Below are 22,915 nucleotides of genomic sequence, written 5' to 3'. Positions count from 1 at the left end.
ATGAAGGCTATCTTGATTAAACAGCTTCCTACTTTGGAATGAGCAGATATAATTTGGTAATTTAGTTTTATTTAATAAGTAGGGGACTGAAGTATTCTTCCAGGAAACAGTCACACAGACCTAAAAAATGAGACCTAAAATACCTGAGTCTTCAATAAAAGAAACTGATGCTATTTACTCAACCTGCGTTACTGCAACGAATCACATTAGAGTTCCAAATCAATGCCCTCAAGAAACTGAGACCGGAAACAATTAGATCTCAAATCTTTTAAAAAACTTAAAACACACCTTTTTCTTTTAGCACACAAAATAATTTACTCATAAAAATAATGCCTATTTATAGAACTCAACAGGAATTTTCAAAATTTAAAAATAAATAGCACAATTTTGCAATTCTTATTTTATAAGAACATAATCTTTCTGGCATGTAGTGTTTAAGCATCCATACTATTAGTCTTTCGAAATCAACTTGGTGACAAGAAAAATTCACAGCAAAAACTGAATTATTTCAAAAATGGGGTCTGGTGCCATCTAGTGAGTGACAACAGCAACGAGTACTCGAGTTGAGTATCAGCCACCAAGTATCACACCCTATGCTCTCGCTACATGCAATGCTGCAGGTGCTCATGCAGCAGGCCTGAAAGCTGTGTGCAACATGAAAAGCTGCGCTAAGATGACGGGGGTTCTTTCTCCTACATGCCACGTTAACTTTTACTATCAAGGAAGAGATGTTAATAGGTAGTTACATGGCATACTGGGGTGAGGGCTTTGGCAAATGGAGAAAACAAGAAATTCCAAAATCAACACTGTTACAGTGTCAGGCAGGAACTCATACTGTTAAATACCTGTTGGCAGTAATGTGAGTGGGGAACAACCTGCTCTGGTCCTTCAAGTTGTTTCTTTCAGCTAAAGCTCTCCAGAGAAAACTGCAATGAACTCACAGGACTGGTTCAAACCAGCCCAAATCACCCAGTCACTCTTCTGCCAGAGTACACTTTGCTCAGTACATGGTCTTAACAATGGGACCAAGACCTGTATTTACTTAGCCAGGTCTCTTCAATACTGTACAAGTGCAGCTGAAAGCTGGGCCTGGTGGCTCAAGCTTGTAACCCCAGCACTCTGGGAGGCTGAGGGAGGCAGAAAGACTGCCTCAAGTTCAAGGCCAGCCTGAGGGGCACAGTGAATTCAAGGGAGACCCTGTCTCAAAAAAGGTAGATTTCTTATAACACTGTATAGACCGATGAAGTTTTTGATAGTAACTTTGGGGAATGATTCCTTCCTATATAATGCCAGGTGCTTTTAGTACTGAGTATGCCTAAGACTTGTTCTTGTTTTTTTTTTTGTCTTTTTCATTTTTATCGGTACCAGGGATCGAACTCACGACCGCCTGCTTGCAAGGCAGGCGCTTATGCCGCTGAGCTAAATCCCCAGCCCCAAGACTTGTTCTTTGTTGCCCTTTCCTTTAACACTGCCCGTAACTTCTTTCTCATGGATCTCCCCCAAGAGGCTGGGCTTTATCCATTCTATTTATCACCATACATCTGGCGCATGTGATGTCTGGCACACATATGTACTTAATACATACAAGTTGGATGAATGAATAACACATGAATGAATCTTACACAGTCCAACTGATCTACAAGGAAAAGGGAAAAATTCTCATAAAAATAAAGAGAACGGTAGAAAGTTAAGCAACAATTCTATCAACTGGAGTTAGTAGACCTGATGTAAAACAAAAAGTCATCATTCAATAACTGATAGTATTTGGTGATTTCAACTGAAGTTAGCATAAAGGAAGACTCAATTACAGATCAGTTAATGTAAATCTGGTTACTACAGCAAGATGTAGTAGAAGCCGGTGCTCTGTCTGCTTCAGGCTGGGGCAGACTCTGCTGAATACACCAGGTGAGTGTCCAGAGTCCCATAGAGGGAGTGCAGCACTTTCAGGACCTTTTCTTGAATGGTGTCAACTTGTTCAGAAGGACAGTAATCATCCAGACTTGACCTGGAAGCCAGAGAAAGCACAAGAAGAAGAACGCACATGAAACAGGGTAAAATCATACTGTGCAGAGAGGAAAGGCCTGCCTGGGTCAGTGTCAACCTAACACCGACACGCAGGCAGGCTGAATTCCTGAACAACAACTGAAAGCGACTGTTTATCCTGTGTCAGGTGTTTACATGACTTAGTTCTCTCATTTTCTCACCAACTCTACACACCATCTTTGAAGAAATCTAAACCAAAGATTCAGTCGTGCAACGTTACGTAGCTACTAAGTGAGGTGGCAGGTCTGACTCAACTGCTACAGGGCTATGATCTCCCCCAAGAGGGAGAGATCACTGGAGAACTGGCGCCTGCCGTCTCAGTGGCCAGGCTTCGTCCTTCTTCTTCTGTCCGCACATGCAAAAGTAGGGCTTTCCACCTGGTAAAAGGGTCTTCTTCTATGACAATCTGTTAACTACACAATGTAAAGGATCCATGTCTTGGTCACAGATAAAATGTGGGTCGTGCTGTGCTAACACTGTCTCTTAGGCTGTGTGGGGGAAAGGAGTCAGTGGGTGGCGCAGAATGTACACCCTGGAGTCTTTCTAGATCTCACCAGGATCACCTGACTCGCACCGGCCCTTAAAGTAGTACTACTGCTTACAGCTGGATCGTGAGATCAGCGTCACCTGGTTCTGGGCACAGGTGGGGGAAGCCACTGGAGTACGGGCTGAGAAGAGTGACATAGAGAGCCCTGTAAAGGAACTGGAACTGGACGATAGCCTAATCCTTCAAACAAGTGTTTCTGACGTAACAAAAAAATAATCTGTAAGACCTTTGCAAATTCATTTCATTTTCTAGTGATCAGGTTACTTTTATGACCTGAGGTGAAAATTTAAGACACAGTAAGTAAATGACAGAGAGCAATTATCAAATACTGATATATAGTTATGTTATATCCTGAAAGTGTTGTATATAAAAATGTAAAGATTAAGTCTTTCAAATGTGAGATTTCAATATTGTCAAAATGTTGACTTCTTTTAGATATTTATAGAATCTATAATTTCTCTAAACATTATAGAATGGTTCCTGTTGGTGCGATGGAACATGCCTGAAATCTCAGTACTTGGGAGGCTGAGACAGGAGGCTCTCCACTAGTTTGAGGTTGGCCTAAGTTACACAGTGAGTTCAAGTCCACACTGAACTACATAGTGAGACACTGCCTTAAAAGACAAAACAAAATAAGATGTAACAGAATGGTTCTGGAGGGAAGTTACTCCTAAGAGGAGGTTCTAGAAATCTGTAAGTATATTTTTCCCTCAATTTTTTATTAGTACACGATTGCAGTACATAATGATTACATTCTCTGTCAAGAGTTTGTGGGTGTTACAACAGTCTCAATTCTTTTTTTTCCCTCTTCTCCTTTCCCTCAACATCCCTTCTCATTTGCAAAAGATCTATTTCCTATTTTCTATACTGTTTTTTATTTATATTTTGGGTTTCTTATATAAGAGAAGCCAAGAGATATTTAAGCTTTTGTGTCTGATTCATTTCACTTAACAGGTGCATCCATTTTCCTACAAATGACTCAGTTTATCCTTTATGGCAGTGTGGTACTCCACTCCATATAATTTCCTTATCCATTTATCTCCTGAAGGACATATAGGCTGCTTCAAAGATTTAGCGGTTATGAATCACACTGCTATAAACCCGGGTAATGTATCACTGCAATATGAGATCTTTAACTCTTGTTTATTACGGTAGCAGGGCCCACAGGCAAGTGCTTTATCACTGACGTACACCCCAGCTGGGTAGGTACATTTCTGACCATCATAATTTTTAGATGAATGCTATTGACAGTCAAGTGATCAGGACAAGGGGGCTGTAAGAGGCTTGTAAAATGCAGGAGAATTGAACATGCATCACTGTCCTACATATTTTTCAAGTTCACGAAATATTTGCAATTGTGAGAAATTGGTTTTAATTTATCAAGCTTAGAGCTCAATGGTTTTACATATGACAAAATATTTTTAAAGTGAATTAAAAATAAATAAATTTTTTAGGAGTATAACTACTCTGTGAATTGAGAGAAGACTGGATTTTTAAGTCTAGGTCTTTAATAAAGTTTGTTCAGGAATTGGAAAAATCATGTCATTATGGCAAAGTGGTACAATATATGTATCTGCCTGCACCTGTGATTGCTATGTTCGGTGACGCTTAAAGATGGGAGTCTAATGTGTCCTTTGATGCAGGGAGAGCCGGTTCTCTGCCTTTCCAAGCTCCGAGCAGCCGCCAGCACTCCTCAGCCTGGGCCCTGCTTCCCATCTTCCAGTCCAGCAGTGCAGCATCTTGCACACGTGTGTGCATGCGCTCTCTCTCTCTCTCTCTCCAATTCTGACTTTTTAGGACTGTTGTGATACTACAGGGCCCATCCAGATAATCTCATCTCAAAACCCCTCAGTGAATCATACAAGTTTTTTGTGCCACACAAGTCAATATATTCACAGGTTCTAGGGATCAGAATGTGGGCATCTTTGGTGGGTTGTTACTGAAAGGTTCTGTTAGCCTGGGTTTGGCTACATCCTCTCGACTTGGTACCGGAACCAGAGAAACAACTTATCTCTCCAAGAGTAACTTGCAGGCTCTCCGTCTCATTCCTGAGATAAACCTCCCACTCCCTTTTGTGCACGCACCGAGCCCTTGCCAGGCCCTTGCCAAGACTCCACAGACACCCAAGCCTCCACCTCCAGCCCTGGTAATTGTTTTACACAGGCAGATGCTCCTTCAAATCAGCGGTTAATGTCACTTTGCCCACCTCCCAAACTCCTCCCCCAGCCAGAACTGATGAAAGTAGTCCCACTTCTTTGTTCTCGTTTGAGATTCTCTAAACCCCTGCCCTGTGATGTTCTTTCATGCCCACCTCCTCATTTGTCTTATTATGTTTCTCATTTTCTCTGCACTGCTTCAGACTAAGTGCCCCAAAATACTCAGTTACTTAGCTTACCACACTTACCTTGCAATTGTCACAAGAGTAGGTTTTGGTAATTTTCTCAGTAAACAATATACAGACTGAATGAGGCACTCAATTTCTTGTTCTGTACTGATATGATGAGGAAGTTCTGAATAATCACAGGTTAGACCAGCTTGGTGAGCCTGAAAATAAGAATTAAAAATTGTAAGATTTTGATTTTTTTTTTTCTTTTTGAGGCTGGCCTTGAACTCACTTTGTAGCCCAGGCTGACTTCAAACTCACAGCGATCCTCCTGCCTCAGCCTCCCAATTTGCTGGGAGCACAGACATGTGCCACAGTGTCCGACCAACTTCATTGATTTTAAAAGATTCTTTAATTAGTAATGGCCCTTTTGACAAACCTTTTAATTTTTTTAATGGGATAGGACTGTTTCCGTCCTTAAGACATTGTAAGTCATGGGAGTTTTCTGCTCTCTGAGGTTTTGGTAGAACTGCCCACAAGCTCATCTGGACCTACTTTTCTAGCACTAGTATTTCATGAGTTTTTGATTATGGGTTCACTTAGTTTCTCTGAGTTCTGAGTCACTTTTGATAATTTAAAATTTCTGGAAAATTATATTTCATCTAGAGTTTAAAAGCTGATATAGGGGCTGGGGATTTAGCTCAGCGGCATAAGTGCCTGCCTTGCAAACAGGCAGTCATGAGTTCAATCCCCATACTGATAAAAAGGAAAAAGATGACAAAAAAAAAAAAAAAAAAAAAAAAAAAAAAAAAGCTGCTATAAAACTGTAATATTCTTGCTTTTTTCTTTTATCACATTACTTGCTTTTTAAATACAGGTACCTAATACTACCTTCAGAGCTTTGAGATGATAAGTCTTTTATTTAATGCATTATTTTCTTGTATATTCATTATGCATAATCATACACGGCCAGCATCTGTATGCTTTAAGTGTAAATGAATGGTGTTCTAGTCTTTGCATTAACATAAATATTCCTGAAAGCTAGAAAGAAAGCTCACAGGCTACTATCCTGCAATATCAGCTTGAATGTTTTGGCTTTTTCACGTTCCTTCCTAAAATCAAACCACCCAAGTGTTCTTACCATGCAACTACAAGCATATCACAGTTGACTACATAATCTGATGGGACACCTATCATTCCTTTCTTCGAAAACACTGCGCAGAACTCTCCAACAATAAAAAATTCTAGATGCAATACTGAAAGCACACCCGCTTGAAGATATAAAGTATGACATGAACTCAAAGCATTTTCAAAACCTGGGTGTCTTCCATCTCCTATTCTTAACATTCGTAAACAGGAGTGGATCTGGGAGTAACTCAGTATTAACCAAGAAGTTCTTTTGCTGATATTTTTATTCTTAAAAAGCAAGCATTAATAACTTAAATATCAGCTCAAATACAATGCTTTGATGGATCCCACAGATTTAAACACCTTTTACTGTAGCAAAAGAGGCACCAGACTAAGAGGAAGAGGAGGAGGAAGAAGAGGAGTTAAAGGTCTCAGAAGAATAAAATCTGAGAAGTCACCAGAATTTTTAAGCTTCAGTTTTCTCATTCCAAGTACTAGGTAAAACAACAAAAGAAAGTAAGTTTTGAAGACTACACAATGCTCTAAAAAATTATGATTTAATGTCTTTGGCCACAGGATTTAGGCCACTGTTGACAAAAAGAGCTGACATACTCCAAACGTAATAGCCACAGCTCTTTCTCTTTTTTTAAATTTTATTTTAAAGAGAGAGAGAAAAAAAAAAAAAACAGAACAAAACAATGTAAGCAACATAGGACTTCAAAACAAGACAACAGGAAATCAACAGTGGCAAGTGTCTCTTGCTTTCTTCAAAATAACTGTCCATAACTTCACTCACAATGAATTCAAACAAAATGGAGTAATATAAAACCAATCAAAAGAATAAAAGCATTACAGGCCTTCAAAACCAGACAATAGGAAAATCAACAGTGCAACCATAGTCTCATTTTCTTCAAAATAGTTGTCCATATCTTCACACGTACTGCAATCAAATAATAAAAAACAAACTAAAACCCAATCAAAACAAAGAATAAATGCAATATTGGACTTTGAAACAAGATGACAGGAAATCAGCAATGGCTACCATACTGTCTCATTTTCTTCAAAGTAGCTGTTAATACCATCATATGTAATAAAATCAATTCTTGTGAACTCTTTAGGAGAAGTTCTAGGCATGTATAAGCCTATGCTTGTACCTCAATCCTTTGTGAATTAGAGGGAAAAACAAAACAAAACAAAATACAAGAAAAGATAGACTTCCGGGAGAACATGGCGGACAGATAACAGCAACTACCGGAGGCTCTCTGAAAGACTCGGCTCAGAAGCCAGGAATGGTGCGGACTAAGGAGACATAAGCAGGTGGAGATATGCTCTGCTGACTCAGGAACGAACTGGGCTGAGAGAAACCAACTTGGAATGCAGTCCTGGTGCTAGAACAGGAACAGAAAAGCCTCAGTGTGGAGGCTGGAGCCTGTGCCACTGGAAGCCGCGGTTTGGGTTTCCCGCCGTGTGGCAGCTGCATCTACATCGGCTCGGCAGGGAGAGAGACGCACGGAAGCTCTGAGAATGGAAATCTGCGAACGGAGTGGAAAACAGGACGGGCAGGGAGGCATGCACTGACTTGTGGTGAGGTGAGTGAGAGAAACTGACACTCTACCAAAGTTTGACTCCAGCGGAGGACATTCTGGGACTGGGCAGACTTGCAGGAGCAGGGCGCTGTGGCGACTTCAGCCACATATCCCCCTCTCAGGCGGGATTGGTGAGAAGTGCCTAGCCTATGTGACGCTGCTGGCGGACCCAGTAGACTAGCCCAACCCAGATCCCAGAGCCTGAGAGGGTGGGCTGGAGGGGCAGGGCCCTGAGTAGGCTGCCTGGTCTACAATTTCCTGGTGTGTTGCGGTGGGCGGGAACACCTAGCCGGCCCAATTCCATCAGGCTGTGGCTGACAGGGAGGGAAGCTGGGCCTCCTATATAAGCTTGCATATATAAGGAACAAAGAATATGGGAAGAGGCAGCAACAAGAAAGGCTCCTCGGCCCCTAATCCTGAGAAACAGGTAAAAGCGGACACCGCACCAATAGACATAAAGCGCCATCTAGAGAGCCTCATAGATCAACTCAGGAATGAAGTTATTAATGACCTGAAGCTAGAAGTAAGCAGAATAGTTAGAGAAATGCTAAGCACCACCCAAGAAAAAACGGATGGTGGAATGGAAGAACAGAAAAAGAGGGGAGAATTGTTTGATGGAGAAAATAGAGAAAGCATAGAATATGTGAAGCAGGTTCAAAGGGACTACCAGGAAACTAAAAACTCTATTGAAAACTGGCATAACAGCTTGAAAGAAACTAAGGACAGACTATCTGAACTGGAGGGCAGATTTGTAACATGGGAGAATGAAATGAAAAACTTCTTAAAAATAACAAAGAAACAAACAGCAATAATACAAAGACAAGAAGATGATAAGAGGATCCATAACTTAAGAATTAAGAACATAAAAGAAGAAGTAGGGACACAAACAAATGAACTACAAAAGCTACTCACGGAAATAATCCAGGAGAATTTCCCTAATTTAGCAAAAGGTAAAGATACTCAGATGTATGAGGCATACAGGACCCCAGCCACCTACAACCCAAACAGAGCAACACCCAGGCATATAATAATAAAAATTCCAGAAATTCAATACAAGAACAGAATATTAAAAGCTGTAAGAGACAAGAAACAGACCACTTACAAGGGAACACCCATCAGAATTACAGCAGATTTCTCTGCACAAACCATCAAATCACGAAGAGCTTGGGGGGAAATAATTCAAGCTTTGAAAGATAATAATATCCAGCCAAGATTGAGATATCCTGCACAACTGTCCCTGGAAATTGATGGAAAAACAAGGTGCTTCCAGGATAAAGAGGAACTGGGGGAATTTGCAACCACCAATTCAACTCTACAGAGAGTATTGCAGGATATTCTAAAAAAAGAAAAATACAAAGAATCCAGAAATAGTGGCGGGGAGGCCACAATGAATGGAGTAGAGAACAAAATGAAGAAGACAAACTGACAACTAATGACAGAAAAAGAGCTCAACAGAAATGAGGCAGAGAAGATTGGATGATAGGATCAGCTATTTTGGAGAAAATGACATCTTAATAGGTAATACTGATTTAGTATCATCTTGTTTTGAAGTCTCATCAAGCTTTTGTTCTTCTGTCTCCATTGGTCTAAACAGGTTGTATCTTATTCCATTTTATTATGTACGATAGTATAAGCAAAAACTTTTAAAGACAAGGAGATTGTACAGAAACCATTGTTCATTTTCTGTTAGTTGATTCTAAATACCCTTTAATGCTGTCATTCTCTTAAATGGTTTTACATTGTTTTGATATATTTAATGCTACAGTATACGAAGTTGTACTCAAGGATTTCAAGGAAAGAGACAATATGGTAACTACTTTTATGTCAGGATTATCTTGTGGTGAAACACTATTCTGCTTAAATGGTTATGTTTTGATCTGCGCTGTTTTGCTGTTATGCCCTCTTTTATCTCAATCTCCACTCCATTATTTACTTTTTTATTTTTATCCTTTTAATTAAAGGAAAAAAATAGCAGGATATATTATAGTAACCCCCTTTGACTTTCCATTATCTTGATTTAAAGCCCTGTATTACTCTCACCATCTTGTTTTTGACTGATGTCCCCCTCCTATTCTGTTTTGCTGGATAGTACCAGGTTCGAAAGTTTAGGCAACAGCTTTGAAGATAGTGAGATTCATTATGACGCCCATTCTCGTTGACTTTTATCTACTTTTGAAGACCTACAATGTCTCCAATGTTTTGGTTTTGTCGGTTTTGTTCTTTACTGTTTTGTTCAATTTTATTATAACTGATGATATAGGCAATTCTATTACAGATAGCGGGAGGCATTATGGTAACCATTGTTGATCACCTTGTATTATGTTTTTACATTATCTATTATGTCCACCTTTTTGATTTGACCGACTCTGTTTTGTTATGTCACATTTGGTTTTACTCTCTTCCAAAAAAGTAATAAGAACCGTGGGAGCAATAAAGCCCAAAATGTGTAATAGTCATTGTACAAAAGAGAGGAAAAGAAAGTGCTCTAAATGATATAACTTGCATGTATATTTAAGTGTATAAGATAGAAAATGATATCACTGAGTTTTATTGGATCACTGAACAGAACTGTTTGCAGTATCATTGTTGGAATGTCCACTCTACAAGCTTTAATTTTGTGACTTGAACAATTATTTCTAAGATGACAATATGTAATCCATTAACTAGTGATTTCCTACTGTTTATTTTTTTCTGTAAATCTGTATAACTTGTACCCTTTCTCTGCTTTTTTTTTCTCCTTAAGTAAAATTAAAAAAAAAAAAAACAAAATACAAGAAAAAACAAGAAACGAGACAAATAAATAATAATTACAAAGAGCCCCCCAAAATAAAACAGGCTTTAAAAACAAGCTGATAAATTTGCGTAATTATCTTCAAAAATTACTAGATTACCAGCTAGTCATGCAAAACTGATCTAATCCTACAAATGTTAACTGTTTTGTTCCAAGAACTAATAGAATTAGAAAAAGAATCATCTTACCTATCTTAAGTATATATTTACAAATTTATATCTTTTTTCTTTTCCCTTCCTCCTTTTTTCCTTTTCCCTGAGTTATTTTTTTCCCCTCTGAGGAGTTTCTTACACCTTCACAATATTCACTAAAAAGATTTTGTATCTTACTTACTCTTTCAGTTTCTTACTCTAGGTGACAACATGGTATTTACACATGTGGGTTTATTTCACTTTTGAGTATGGTCTCAAGATGCATCCATTTACCTATAAAAGCCTCAATGTGATCCTTCTTTATAGCTGAGTAGTACTCCACTGTATAAAAATACCACATCTTTTAAAATCTATTTCTCAGTCAATGGGCATTTAAGTTGTTTCCAAGATTTAGCTATTACAAATTGTACTGCTATAAACATGGGTGTACATATCCTATCTTTTCTCTTTTGGTTTCTATAATCACTAACTTTTTAAAAGTACCTGCCTGGCAAGTGTGAGGTCATGAGTTCAAGCCCCAGTACCCAAAAAAAAAAAAAAAAAAAAACCAAAAGAAAAAAGAGAGAGAAGAAGAAAAGACAAAAGGAATATAGACTGGAATCAATAAGAAATTTTGAAATTACTCTTTGGTGGAGAGAGTTCTATCAACAAAATTGAAAAAGACTAACAGTAGTTTTGCATCATATATAAAATTGAGAAAAGAATGGTTTCCCTAGAAAACTCTTGCAGTATTCTGGTTTCTAAAAACAATGTTTTTTTTTTTTTTCACATTTCTTTTCTCAGTAATTAAGGAACACAAATAAAAAACATTTTAACAAAAAATAAACTGTTCTACTAAAAAAACTGCCTTTTTAAAAAAAGGTCAGTTTTGCACTTTAAGAGAAACATTTACCATTTCATAGTCAGGCACTTCCGTCCGTTTTTTCAAACTCTGTACAAGTGGAACTAGTGATTCCATTCTGGAAAAAAGCCAACCCACTGAATTAGACACCACAACCACATCGACTAACATTGTGTAGCAAATGATACACTTAACGCCCACCATGCACAACATGCTGCTGTGACATTTAGGAATGAAAGATAAAGTTGCTTGAATATCACCTTAAAATACAAGAAATCAATGTTCTTTACTGTGTTACCAGGTTTTTGTGAGCTATTCTCGCCCCCACCATTCCATCCTGGTCTCCCTGAGCCTCCGAGCCCACCACAGGGCTGCCTGCAGGTGCTGCCGAGCTACCTGGCATGCTCCCGGTCTGGGGAGGGGCTGCTTTAAGCTCTAGACCCTGGATTCTAAGGTAGCTACAAGTGATTTCTAACACTGTTTATTTTAAACTTGGCTTGAGACTTTGTGAAGTCACAAAATAGTGGGTACTCTTCAATACTTCTAGAACTCATATTTGTAATGCTTTTCTCTTCCTCTAATTTCAAAAAAACTAATTTTAGATTCCCTACACTGGGGGCTGGGGATTTAGCTCAGCGGCATAAGCACCTTCCTTGCAAGTGTGCAGTCATGAGTTCGATCCCTGGTACTGATAAAAATGAAAAAGACAAAAAAAAAGAATTTCCTATACTGAAAAGACATTAGCTGATGTTAAATTGTCTGATCAGTATTTGCCAAAAATGTGACTAAACTATTATAAATTATTTTTCCACACCACTGCTTTCCTAAATGACAACTATGCAAGCTTTGTGATATTTACATTTCAGGAATATCTGAATATTTGAAAATAAAATTTACAGGGAGTATGCTGAATTGCAAACAAAGGTGTCTTTTAGCCAGGATTCCTTGCTCCAGAGGCAACCACGATCCTGTACTGCATCCTCTCTATCCTCAATTTTTAAACTTTGAGAGAAGATCTTAGTAAGTGCCCTAGGGTTGCTATATTCCTATATTTCAAACTTGCTATATTCCTGCCTCTGTTTCTCAGAGTGGTGGCATTAAAGGCATGTGCCACCATGACCTGCTCATTGATTAATCAATTTCAGTAAGCATCACATGACAAATCTAAGGGGTTGTTTATATTCTGACCTAAACACACTATGATTCTAACTTCTGATTGTATGTTATAATACAACTGATGTCTTATAAGAAACTGTTCACTGTAGTTTGTGGGTGACTAACTTTTAAATAAGTCTGGTCTTCCCATGTGTATGAGGATACAAATTTTATCTAATGGCTTATAGTTTTTTGGTCTAGTTAGAGAAAAGTAACTGTATTTTTCCACGCCAGGTTTCACAGGACTTTTTATGTTTTCAAAGTAATGCTGACCATGTGAAAATCATGTTGACATAAGTGATTAGATGAAGAATCTGGTCTTCAAACCTTCCTCCCTCATGTCGTGAACAGACTGAAGATAAACTCCATTACTTATACCAAGGCTATCTTTTTTTTTTTTTTTAAAGTCGACCTAGAACCGTCCATATTTATAGGGAATCATGCAGTACTTCTATTCATGTAAATATTATGTGATCAGATTAGGGTAACTGGTACAAATATTCATTTCCTCAAACATTTATCATTCTTTCATTGAGCTAGTCTTAAAGGGCAATTTTCTTTTTTTTATTTTTATTTTTATTTTATTTTATTTTTTTTTTAAAGGGCAATTTTCTTATTGCAATTTACTTGTCAAGTAATTTACTTCTCTATTGATAGGTTTACTTTTTTTTCTTTCTTATTCTACTTAGAACAGGGACTACCCAGGTACTCATTTTTAATTCTCTGTATGTTCTACCATAACATGCTTAGGGTCAGCACTTACACAACTACATGTCCACTTATGATGTGACTTTGGGAAATCTACTTACACCGTGCCTTCGTTTCCTCATCTATTAAATGAACACAGTAATAATGTATCCATACGTTATTATAGGGAAAACAAGGACACAATTCAAGGGAAATCCTTAGATACAAATCACACTAAAAACATTCAATAAATGCTACTATTGGTGTTGAAATAGAGTAGTAACTCTTTTGTTCTGGCAATGGGGATTAAATCCAGGGCCTTTACACTGTGCTAAAAACCTAACCCTTTTTTCTTTGAGGAGGCATCTTGCTAAGTTGCTGTCTTGGTTAGTTTTCTCTCGTTGCCAAGGCAAAAGGCTTGATGCCCAAAATGATAGAAGGAAAAGTTTAGCTTACATTTTTGAAGGTTTCAGTCCATACTTAGCTGGTTCCAAGGCAGGGTGGTGTGGCATAAGGGGCAGCCATTAATGTTGGCAGCAGGTACCAAAGGCGACAAAAGCAAAAAGGGCTAAAGGGGAAGCATGCTTCCTTCCCTCCCTTACACTGGTGCTGCTACCTGCTCCTGGATGGGTGCAGCACTCACACTGCCACTCCCAGCACCAGACAGTGAACCAATCACAAATGCTAGACTCAGCTGCCTTTGAAAGGCCCACCACTCATGACCACATGAAGCTTTGGGAAGACATCCAAACACAAACCACAGTAGTTGCTAAGCTGCCAAGGCACGACTCTTAACTTGCAATCCTCCTCTCCTGCCTTAGTGTCCCAATGTGTGTGTCGCCAAACCAGGTTAAATAGTCATTTTTAAAAGCAACTGATCTAACAAATTTAGGAATATAGTTAGGACTGAAAATTAGCAGATTTGGAAACAAAGAAAACGTTTTAGAGCCTTACCCTGGGTTTGAAGCCCATTTCTGTACGGTTTCCTCATCATCACCATCACACAAATCAGCAAAAGCTGCCTCTAAGTCTTCCAATTGACGAATTCGAGTATCAACGATATCTACCAAATCTTCCTTTAAATATATTGAAAAGCTGAGAATATACAGTTATTCTTTCAAAAAACAAGTGAAATCTTGTTATAATGAAAAAAACGCATTATTTCATATAATGAGCTTGACCAATAAACATAGATGCACATGTGTGCACACACACACACAAAATTCAGACAATCTTTTAAGACCACGCTAATAAGTTACAAGACACTACTCAACAAGTGATAAATGCGTAAAATCCAAAAGAAACAAACGGTGGGTACCTCAGATAGGTTACTAGCAGGCTTTTTAAATTGGTAGAGCTCTTGTAAGATTTTGTATTCCTCCTAGAAAACAAAACAGCTAACGTTAATTTTTTTTCAGTGATATGCTTTAAGTGAAGGACAGACTTCTGTATGACAGAGAGCATCTTAGAAAATTTATGATTTGTTTGGGACAATCAGGCAAAATGTATACTACAGATTTCTATTGTAAACAGAAATTCCTCAGGGCAACTCTTACCCAGCTGGCAAGGACAATGAAGTCTAAACAGTCACCACAGAACACTGGGTAGCTACACCAGTTAGGAGATGAAAATAACACCCCATCATGTAGATGGATATATTCCAGGATCTTAATAAACTTTAGCTGTTTATAAAAAATGGAGCACAGACACACAGCTGGAAGCACTTAGCAACCACAAAACCTGTGTCAGGAGGTTCCACACTAAAGAAGATGCCTGCTGTCCCCGGACTCTGTGGGGTAATACCTCGCTCCTCTTGGTTGGCACAACCAGATAGTTTCATTACATAGTGAATACATTTAGTCCAAATAAGCCTACTTAAGGCTACCGCTAGAAAGAAGTCATATCTAAGAACTGAAACTTACCAAACACAATGTTTAGCATCATGCCCAGTGCTTTATTAACCCCAACAATCATAGGACTTTTTCAGAGTTAGGGATCAAACACGGGGTCTTGTTACATGCTAGGCACGTACCCTAACACTGAGCTATCTCTTTGACCAGCCAGGCGTGACTATTATTCCCAGTTTACTTATACTTGAAAGACTGCAGATACAAGATTAAGTAACTTTCCCAAGATGACAGTTTATAACAACAGATGAAATAAACAGAATTCTCTACTATCTTTTTCTATATTAAAAACATACCTACCAAATTCTAAAGTTAAATAAAGATTGAGTATCCATTATCCAAAATGCTTAGGACCAAAAATATTTTGGGGGAGTGGTATTGGGGATTAAATATTGGGGATTAAGCCTTTGGACTATGCTACACATGTTCAGCCTTTTTTAAAATTTTGAGATAGGGTCTTGTTAAGTAGCTTAAGGTGCTCAGGCTGGGCCCAAATTTGTGATTGTCTTGTCTCTGCCTCCCAAAGAACCTGGATGCCCCACCAGGTTTTGGAGATTTCTGGATATTCTGAATTGACATAACTAGTGCATTTCATTGTGGTTCTCAAAAGACACTGAATTTTGGATTTTGGAATTAGGGAGGCTCAAGCTGTAAATAATTTTATTTTATTTTTTTTGATAATTTTAAAAGATTAAAAAGAAGAGTTTGTGGCATAGTATAGCTTCCAAAACCTAAAATAATTACCAACTGGCTTTCTACGTAAAGTTTCTTATGCTCAAATCTAGAGAAATGCCATACAACTCTCAAGATCTATGTTTTAAAAAGTATCTACCTGACTGAACATTTCTTTGAAGGGATTCTTGACTGAAAAAAAATCTAAGTCAATATCTAAAACAAATGCATCGTTGCTTTTCTTCAAAATTTCCAGAATCTCCTGAGTGCAGGCTGTGGTTGGACACTGTTGACTTTCGAAAGAACAAAAACACAAAGATGACGGCTCTTGGCACGCTTGGCCCGTGCTCTGTGCCCCCGCGTCCTTCTCCAGTTCTCCTGAAGGACAGTCACAGTGGACAGCGGCAGTGTTTTCCAAACCTTCCGGTGCCAGCTTGGGCTTCTTTGCAGAAGGTACTGCAGCATCTTCTCCTTGACTGGCACAAAGTTCATGAGGTTTCACCATAATTACATCCAATTGTAATGGTTTTTGGTGCTCCAGCTGGTCTTCAGGAACAAAGAGACCATCACTTAGGAAGTAATGATCTGTGCTTGTGACCCTGGATCAGAGAAAAAATTATTTTAAAGGAGAATGGACAAATTAGCTGACATTTTGCTATGGTGTTACAGATTCAAGAAGAGATATATTTGACAAAAATTGTGAGTCATCATAAGCATTTGTTCTTCCTGTTCTTCTGTAGAAATATCATTCTCTATATTCTCAGCTGGGCACTCACCTGCCCAAAGTGAAGAGTACAATTCAGAGGCCACCTATGGCCACTTGAGTAAATGCTGGCCGTGGCTCTGAATGGAGGCAAAGTGTCCTGAGCCTTGCTTTCCTGCTCTCCGCTGCCTGACAGCAAACTGAAGAGGCAAGTTACCTTGGAGTAGAGGACACTCAAGACAGTACAACATGAACACAAAGAAGAGTTCCCCCACTGTGGAGTTGCCATGTAGGGCTGGACTGTGTATAGTGAACTCTAACATCAGAAAGAAAAAAATCCCTTTGTTTAAGCCAGTGCTACTCTGGTTTCTTTCAGACCAGCTCAATCTGTATCTGAAAGCACTTAACATTAAAGTTATAACTTGAAATAATTTCTCTTAAGAGAAGCTCCATCATCAGAGTAGGTTTTATTAAACTCCATACAACTATATTTTCAATGCGAAAATCAATTTTAAACTATCCATGCACTTGGAGCACACAATCCACAGGTTGTAGACCGGTCTCTCTCTTTTTACTCTTTTCCCTTTCCCCCTCTCTCTACTCTCCCTCTCTCACCTATCACTGTGTTGCCCAGGCTGGACCCTCAACTCTTCGCCTCAGGGGAGCCTGGGGATCCTTCTCCCCAGTATCCAGGACTACAGGCATGCCACCACGTCCAGTGGAGTTTCTGATTCCAGATATACTGGCATGTTCTTGGCATTTCAACTATATTGTGCCTTGCCAAATACTTACATCAGTAGAGTCAGTATTTCTTCCAGAGATACCCTTATCAAGCAAAAATGACAGTATTCACTTCCCACCTGCCCACACCTAGCACAATTGTACAAAAAAATATTTATGCCATTATCAACTGATGTTCAAGCTTATTAAAGACCATACCATCCTAAGAAACACAAAGGCTTTATCCCCAACCTAAATGTATGTTGTCTGCAGTAACAGAAATTTTACATTTATCTTGTTTATATAATGCACGTAGAATCTCAGATTGCATATATGCAGTGCTCATTCAATAAATTTTTACTTGCAGGATTAACTAAAATCATAAGATAAATACTCCAAATATTGTTGTTCAAATGCTGTGTCAAATCATGTAAAATTATTTCATTTTGCATTTTAAATTAGGCGCACTCACTTATAAAATTTACTTTCACTTAGACCAGTTTTATTATATTGACTCCTAATCTTTCTTTCAAATTTTATAATACATCCATATCACATTTCATACCATAACAAAGTTATCTGTGCAAATGATAACAGCACATCCCAGTAAATTTATGTTAATGCAGGAATAAAAAGTATCATTTTCAATAAGAAAGACTATTTCACTTTCCATGTATTACTATTTTATCCCACTAGTCTTCAAATTCTAGCAAGTTGTGATTATAATGCTTAAAATAGTCATCTCAGTGCAAGAGAACTTACAAAGTGCATACTGATAGTTTAAAAATTGTTATAGTATCACAATATATAAAAAACATTGGTTAAATAGGTTATACAACAAAAACAGGAACATGTAACTCAAGTCAGAAGAATTGAGACTAATAATTAACTAAAACTAATCATATTAATAAAATTAAAACTTACAATCTACCAATTTAGTCTTTGGGGATTTATTAACAACAACAAAATCCACCCCAAAAATAAAAACACAAACTTACATAATTTTGCTTTCTCATTTCTGTTAAACTTAACACATTATATTTTGGAGGGTTAAGGCTCAACCTGACCCTATTTGTGTACAGAGATTAGGAAGTTACAGGAAACCAAAGTAAGAAGAAGCACTCAGATCCTTTCACACTTATAAATATGAGATTACCTGATTGTCGTGGTCGAAGTATCTTTGCCTACAAAAAAATGGTGTCTTCCCTCTCTGATTTGTTGTGCCCACGTGGGATGAAGCCACATGACGTGAGAAAAGTGGCCAGCATAAACTGCAGGCATAATCCAATTTTCAATGCTTAACTCTCTGGAAAAGAAAGAGTACCATTAAAATGACGATGTATTTTCCTGAATGTCACTTCATCCACGGAATTTTTTATTCATCCAAAGAATTCTAAGATAGCCGGTCCCAGAGTATGGTGCCTCGGGAACCTTTTTCAGGATGCCCACTATTTTCTTAAACATACGAAGGTATTATTTCTCTTTTTTATTGTATTGACATTTGTCCCAATGGTTCAAGAGCAGGAATGAGTTGATACCCTAAGAGCAATCAATACAACAGCACAAAATCTATATGTAGTCATTGTTATTTTCCATTATGAAGGATTAGTACAAAAAAAAAAAGTAGCAGCAGCTAGCTTCACTGAAGACTACTCCTGATTTTACTGATGATTGATTGTGAGCACATATTTTTAAATATTCTGTGTGGCAAAACAGGTGCATAGAGATCACTTCTTGAAGTACAATGGTTGCCCCAAAGAAAAGCATTTGTGTTTCAACTGTAAACCAAATATCATTTTACTTGAAAGAAGGCATGATCAAAGCCAGCTGTGGTGGTGCTCCCAGCACTCTGGGAGGCAGAGCAGGCTGGCAAGTTCAGGCCCAGCCTATGCAATTTATAGCAAGCTGGCTAGAACTTGTCTCAAAGATAAAAAAGGGCTGGAGATACAGCTCCGTGCAGAGGCCCAGGGTTCAATCTAACACCAGAAAGAAAAGGAAAGAAAGAAACAGTGATCAATAAAGTATTTTTATTTAGACTGAAGGTTGAACTGTTAGGGTTTCGATTCCAGAAGGCTTTAAGGAACTGTCACCTGTCAAGTTTTAGTGCAGTATCAATAAATATTTATAAATATCTGAAAAGTCTATGAAAATTCCTTTTTCTCAACTGTATGTCTGGAGAGCCTGGACAGTCATCATAAAGATAAGCCAAAGCATACGGTGACAGATTGAATACAAAAACAGGTATAAAAACCCAGCAATCTTCTATAAAGAGAAATATTAAAGAAACCCACAAGAAGTTAAACTGTTCTCACTTAAGATTTTAATTTTTTTTTAAAATGTAGACAGGGTCTTGCTATGCAGTGCAGGCTGGCTTTGAACTTACTGTATAGTTTGAACTCACGGTGATCCTCTGGCCTTAGCCTCTTGAGTGCTGGGATTATAGGAGTATACCACCATGCCCAGCACTTACGGTACTTTTAGTTTTGAAAAATATAGTTTTCATAAATGATCTGGTGTATGTCAATACCTAAAGCATATCTGCTTCATTTTTTTCTAATTTGTAAAATATAAAACTTCCAAATATAAAAGCAAGTAAGGACCAACAGTAGAGCTACCACATTTCTTTAGGAATTAGTGTTTTGGTAGTGCATGCCTGTATCTCAGCACTTGGGAGGCTGAGTTAGGACTGCTACAAGTTCAAGGATGGCCTGTGGTACGAAGTGAATTCAAGGCCAGTATGAACTACATAAGAGAGACCCTGTCTCAAAAAGAAGAAAAAAAAAAAAAAAAAACCAAAAAAAAACCCAAAACAAAGAAACCAAAAAATTAATGCTATGATTTGAGGTAGTATTGCGATTTGAGGTTTTGGAAAAGGTCAACTGAAAGAGATGAAGGCAGGTAAAATTAATCAATTAACAACTGTATCCAAGAAGGAATAGAGACAGAATTTCAGGGAACTATATTATACAGAAAGAGGGAAGTATGTCATCATGAGAGATATATTAGATATGATCCTCTCTGAAGGCAGAGCAGTAATTCCCAATTCCAATTCCATCTCTATGATTCTATACAACTAAAAGCCAATAGGATTTGTGAACCAAAAATAAACTGAGAAGGAAAAGGAGCTCAATAGTTGAATAAAGGATACATGAATTAAGATGTGCTGCTTAGGGCTGGGGATACAGCTCAGAAATGCAGCGCCTGCCTGGCAAATGTGAAGTTTGATTAGTGGTACCCACTTTCTTCAAAAAAGTTGAATACACATTTCCTTTAAAAAAAAAAATGTGCTGCTCATATTACTATTGAACTGCATCAGTAAGACACATTTTCTAATATGTCAGTATTCAGATTTTAACAGAGAGAACAAGGGAGAACTTTCCCAGATCACTAGTAAAGTCTTTTCAAATTGTGTAAGTGCTATACTCTAAAAGAGAGCTTAGCAAATAATAGCTGGGCCATTTTTCTAGATAAACTTTTATGAAAACACAGTTCTTGCCTTTTGTTTACACAGCATGTATGGGCTTTCACATAACAAAGACAGAAGTAGTGATTACATAGAATACATGGCCAGCAAACTGAAAATATTCACCATCTGTTTATTTTTTTTTTATCTGACTCTTTTTAAGAAAACAATTGTTGTAACTTGTTCTGAGTAAAATGAAAAAGGCAAATAAAAAGTGAATCTAAGGATTTGGTGAAGTCTGTGTCCCTTGACTGTTTATCATATACTCCAAAAAAAAAAAGGTATATTTTTCAAAAAAAAGCATACCAAAAAAAGTATATTTCAAATACATATGTTATGGTTTGCGTCTACATGTTCCCGAAACTAAAGATGGTCACAGAGCTGTTTCAAGATGGCTGAATCTAGTGTGTGGCTGATTCACAATGCAATGCTGGGATTCCAAATATAAATGGGTGGGTGATTAATGGATCAGTCCACTGTCTGGATTGGCACTGCCCTTCATCCTGGTAGACTCGATGCACTATAAGGGACAGAAAGAGGCTTATCTTCCTCTCTTGCTTGTTGCTTTTCCTGTCTTCTCCCATCATGAACTGTTACCCTCTGCCATGTGCCACCCTGCCTTGGAACCAGCTGATTACGAACTGAAACTTTTATAAACTATAAGCTAAATAAACCTTTCACCCTTTGAGTGTCCGGTATTTTGTCTCAGCAACAAGAGAAAAGTAACTAGGACAAAATAAAAGACTATTAATGAAAATCACATTACCCAAACAGTGTTTCCTTGTCAAATACGGTGTCTGCTGGCATATTCACAGGAATTAGGAGGTCTGGATGGGAGTCGAAGTGTAAAAAACTTATATTACTGGCAGGAAGATGCTTTGATCCTATAGCCCGATATATGGAAGGCAGAACCTGTAAAAGACACACGTGCAGATTCGGAATTGGCACTGGAATCACGAGCACACTCAAGTACAGACAGGAAAAACAACATTGAATGTAACTGCACATAATTTGAAGTACACCAAATTGTTAAAAGTGGGAAGAATACAAAATTGGTTAGTGGTAGATGGTTCAAATGAACCCTATTTTTTCCTGAGAACTTCCAATTTGATCTCTAGGTGTCTTCCGGCCCTCATCTCAAATCCAATAGTTAATTCAGGAAAGCAGATCGGCACTAGGGCTCAAGAACAGTTAATGCCCATTCTAGCACTAACTGTTTTTAGTTTCCCAGATCTTGGGGTCTTTTCAGTACCTTTGGGGTGTCAGCGTTGAGTTTGGCAGTTTGTAAGGTTCTTCGCTCCTTATATCCTCTAGAGTTCGAAGAGTAACACTGAATTTGAAAGTACCACCTCACCAACACTTTGGTCCTCTCTTATGCTCATAGACGGTAGCTCTAGGTCCCGGGAAACCCAACTCTTTGTTTTCTCTTAACTTTCTCCACCAGTACATCTCTCTTCTTCTTTTTAAAAATGTATTTTGTATGGTGCTGCGGATCGAGGTCAAGCATTTAAGGCAAGGGGTTTATTACCTCTCTCATTTTTTTTATATCCAGAAACCTCCACGGTTTTTGTTACTATTAAACAAATTCCTCAGATCTATGGATCTCCTTCTCTGGCTTCCAGAAATCAAGATTGAGGAATAAATTTTACTACTACACAGCAGCACAGTCACGAAATGGAAACATCTTTTATTGTCAATAGTTTCTTGGCACTGCCCACATCCCTTTTTTCTCTTTCTTTTTTCGAAACAAGAGCTCACTACATATTCCAAGCTGGTCTCGTACTCGGGGCTGGGTACAATCCTGTCTCGACCTCCGGCGCGTTCAGATTACAGGCGTGCGCCACTGTGTGGGCACCGCGTTAAAGGACAAAGATACACAACATACACGCGATAATACGAGTTCTGTTTCCGTGTGGTGTACGCGAGCTCCCAGTGTCGGCCTCCTACCAAAACGGCAGTGCACAAGTAGTGCGGCTGGGGACAGCGGGAAGCAAGGTCAGTCGCAAGCCGAGGACACCAGACTAGGGCAGCCACCCACTCACCTCCTGATGATTCTCCACCACCCACACCGGGAGCTCGGGGTAGCGCCGCAGGGAGACGCGCGGTCCCGCCGAGTCACCCATGCCCACAGTTCCAGGCGCCGCGCGACCACCTAGAACGCCCAGCTGCTGCTCCACCGCCCTCCCGCGACGGAAAC

General features: G+C 38.6%; 1 protein-coding gene across 1 annotated transcript; it reads right to left on the bottom strand.

Annotated features, from left to right (window-relative positions):
* Nucleotides 1-52: 52 nt before the first annotated feature.
* On the bottom strand, nt 53-22,915 carry CUNH5orf22 (chromosome unknown C5orf22 homolog). Its single transcript, XM_003470234.4, has 9 exons — nt 22,761-22,915; nt 21,485-21,630; nt 18,412-18,561; nt 15,993-16,431; nt 14,572-14,634; nt 14,208-14,329; nt 11,463-11,529; nt 4,995-5,134; nt 53-2,005 (listed from the first exon to the last, which is right to left on the bottom strand). Exons 1-9 carry the CDS (start codon nt 22,839-22,841, stop codon nt 1,873-1,875), a joined length of 1,341 nt encoding a protein of 446 aa, XP_003470282.1. The 5' UTR covers nt 22,842-22,915; the 3' UTR covers nt 53-1,872.

This window comes from Cavia porcellus, unplaced genomic scaffold (assembly GCF_034190915.1).
Source record: "Cavia porcellus strain 051 isolate PalLab524CR breed Dunkin Hartley unplaced genomic scaffold, mCavPor4.1 scaffold_11, whole genome shotgun sequence".
Lineage (NCBI taxonomy): Eukaryota > Metazoa > Chordata > Mammalia > Rodentia > Caviidae > Cavia > Cavia porcellus.
Note: the sequence above shows the minus strand (reverse complement) of the source record. Positions and strands in the feature narration are given on the sequence as shown.

Bases quoted from the DNA above. Each gene is read 5' to 3' on its own strand.
- CUNH5orf22 (XM_003470234.4), bottom strand. From the start codon at position 22,841: ATGGGTGACTCGGCGGGACCGCGCGTCTCCCTGCGGCGCTACCCCGAG. The intron at 5,135-11,462 runs GTAAATGTTTCT...TCTTATTTTCAG, and splicing joins AAGTGCCTGACTATGAAATG to GCTCACCAAGCTGGTCTAAC. The intron at 2,006-4,994 runs GTAAGTGTGGTA...TCTGGCTTCCAG, and splicing joins ACTCTTGTGACAATTGCAAG to GTCAAGTCTGGATGATTACT.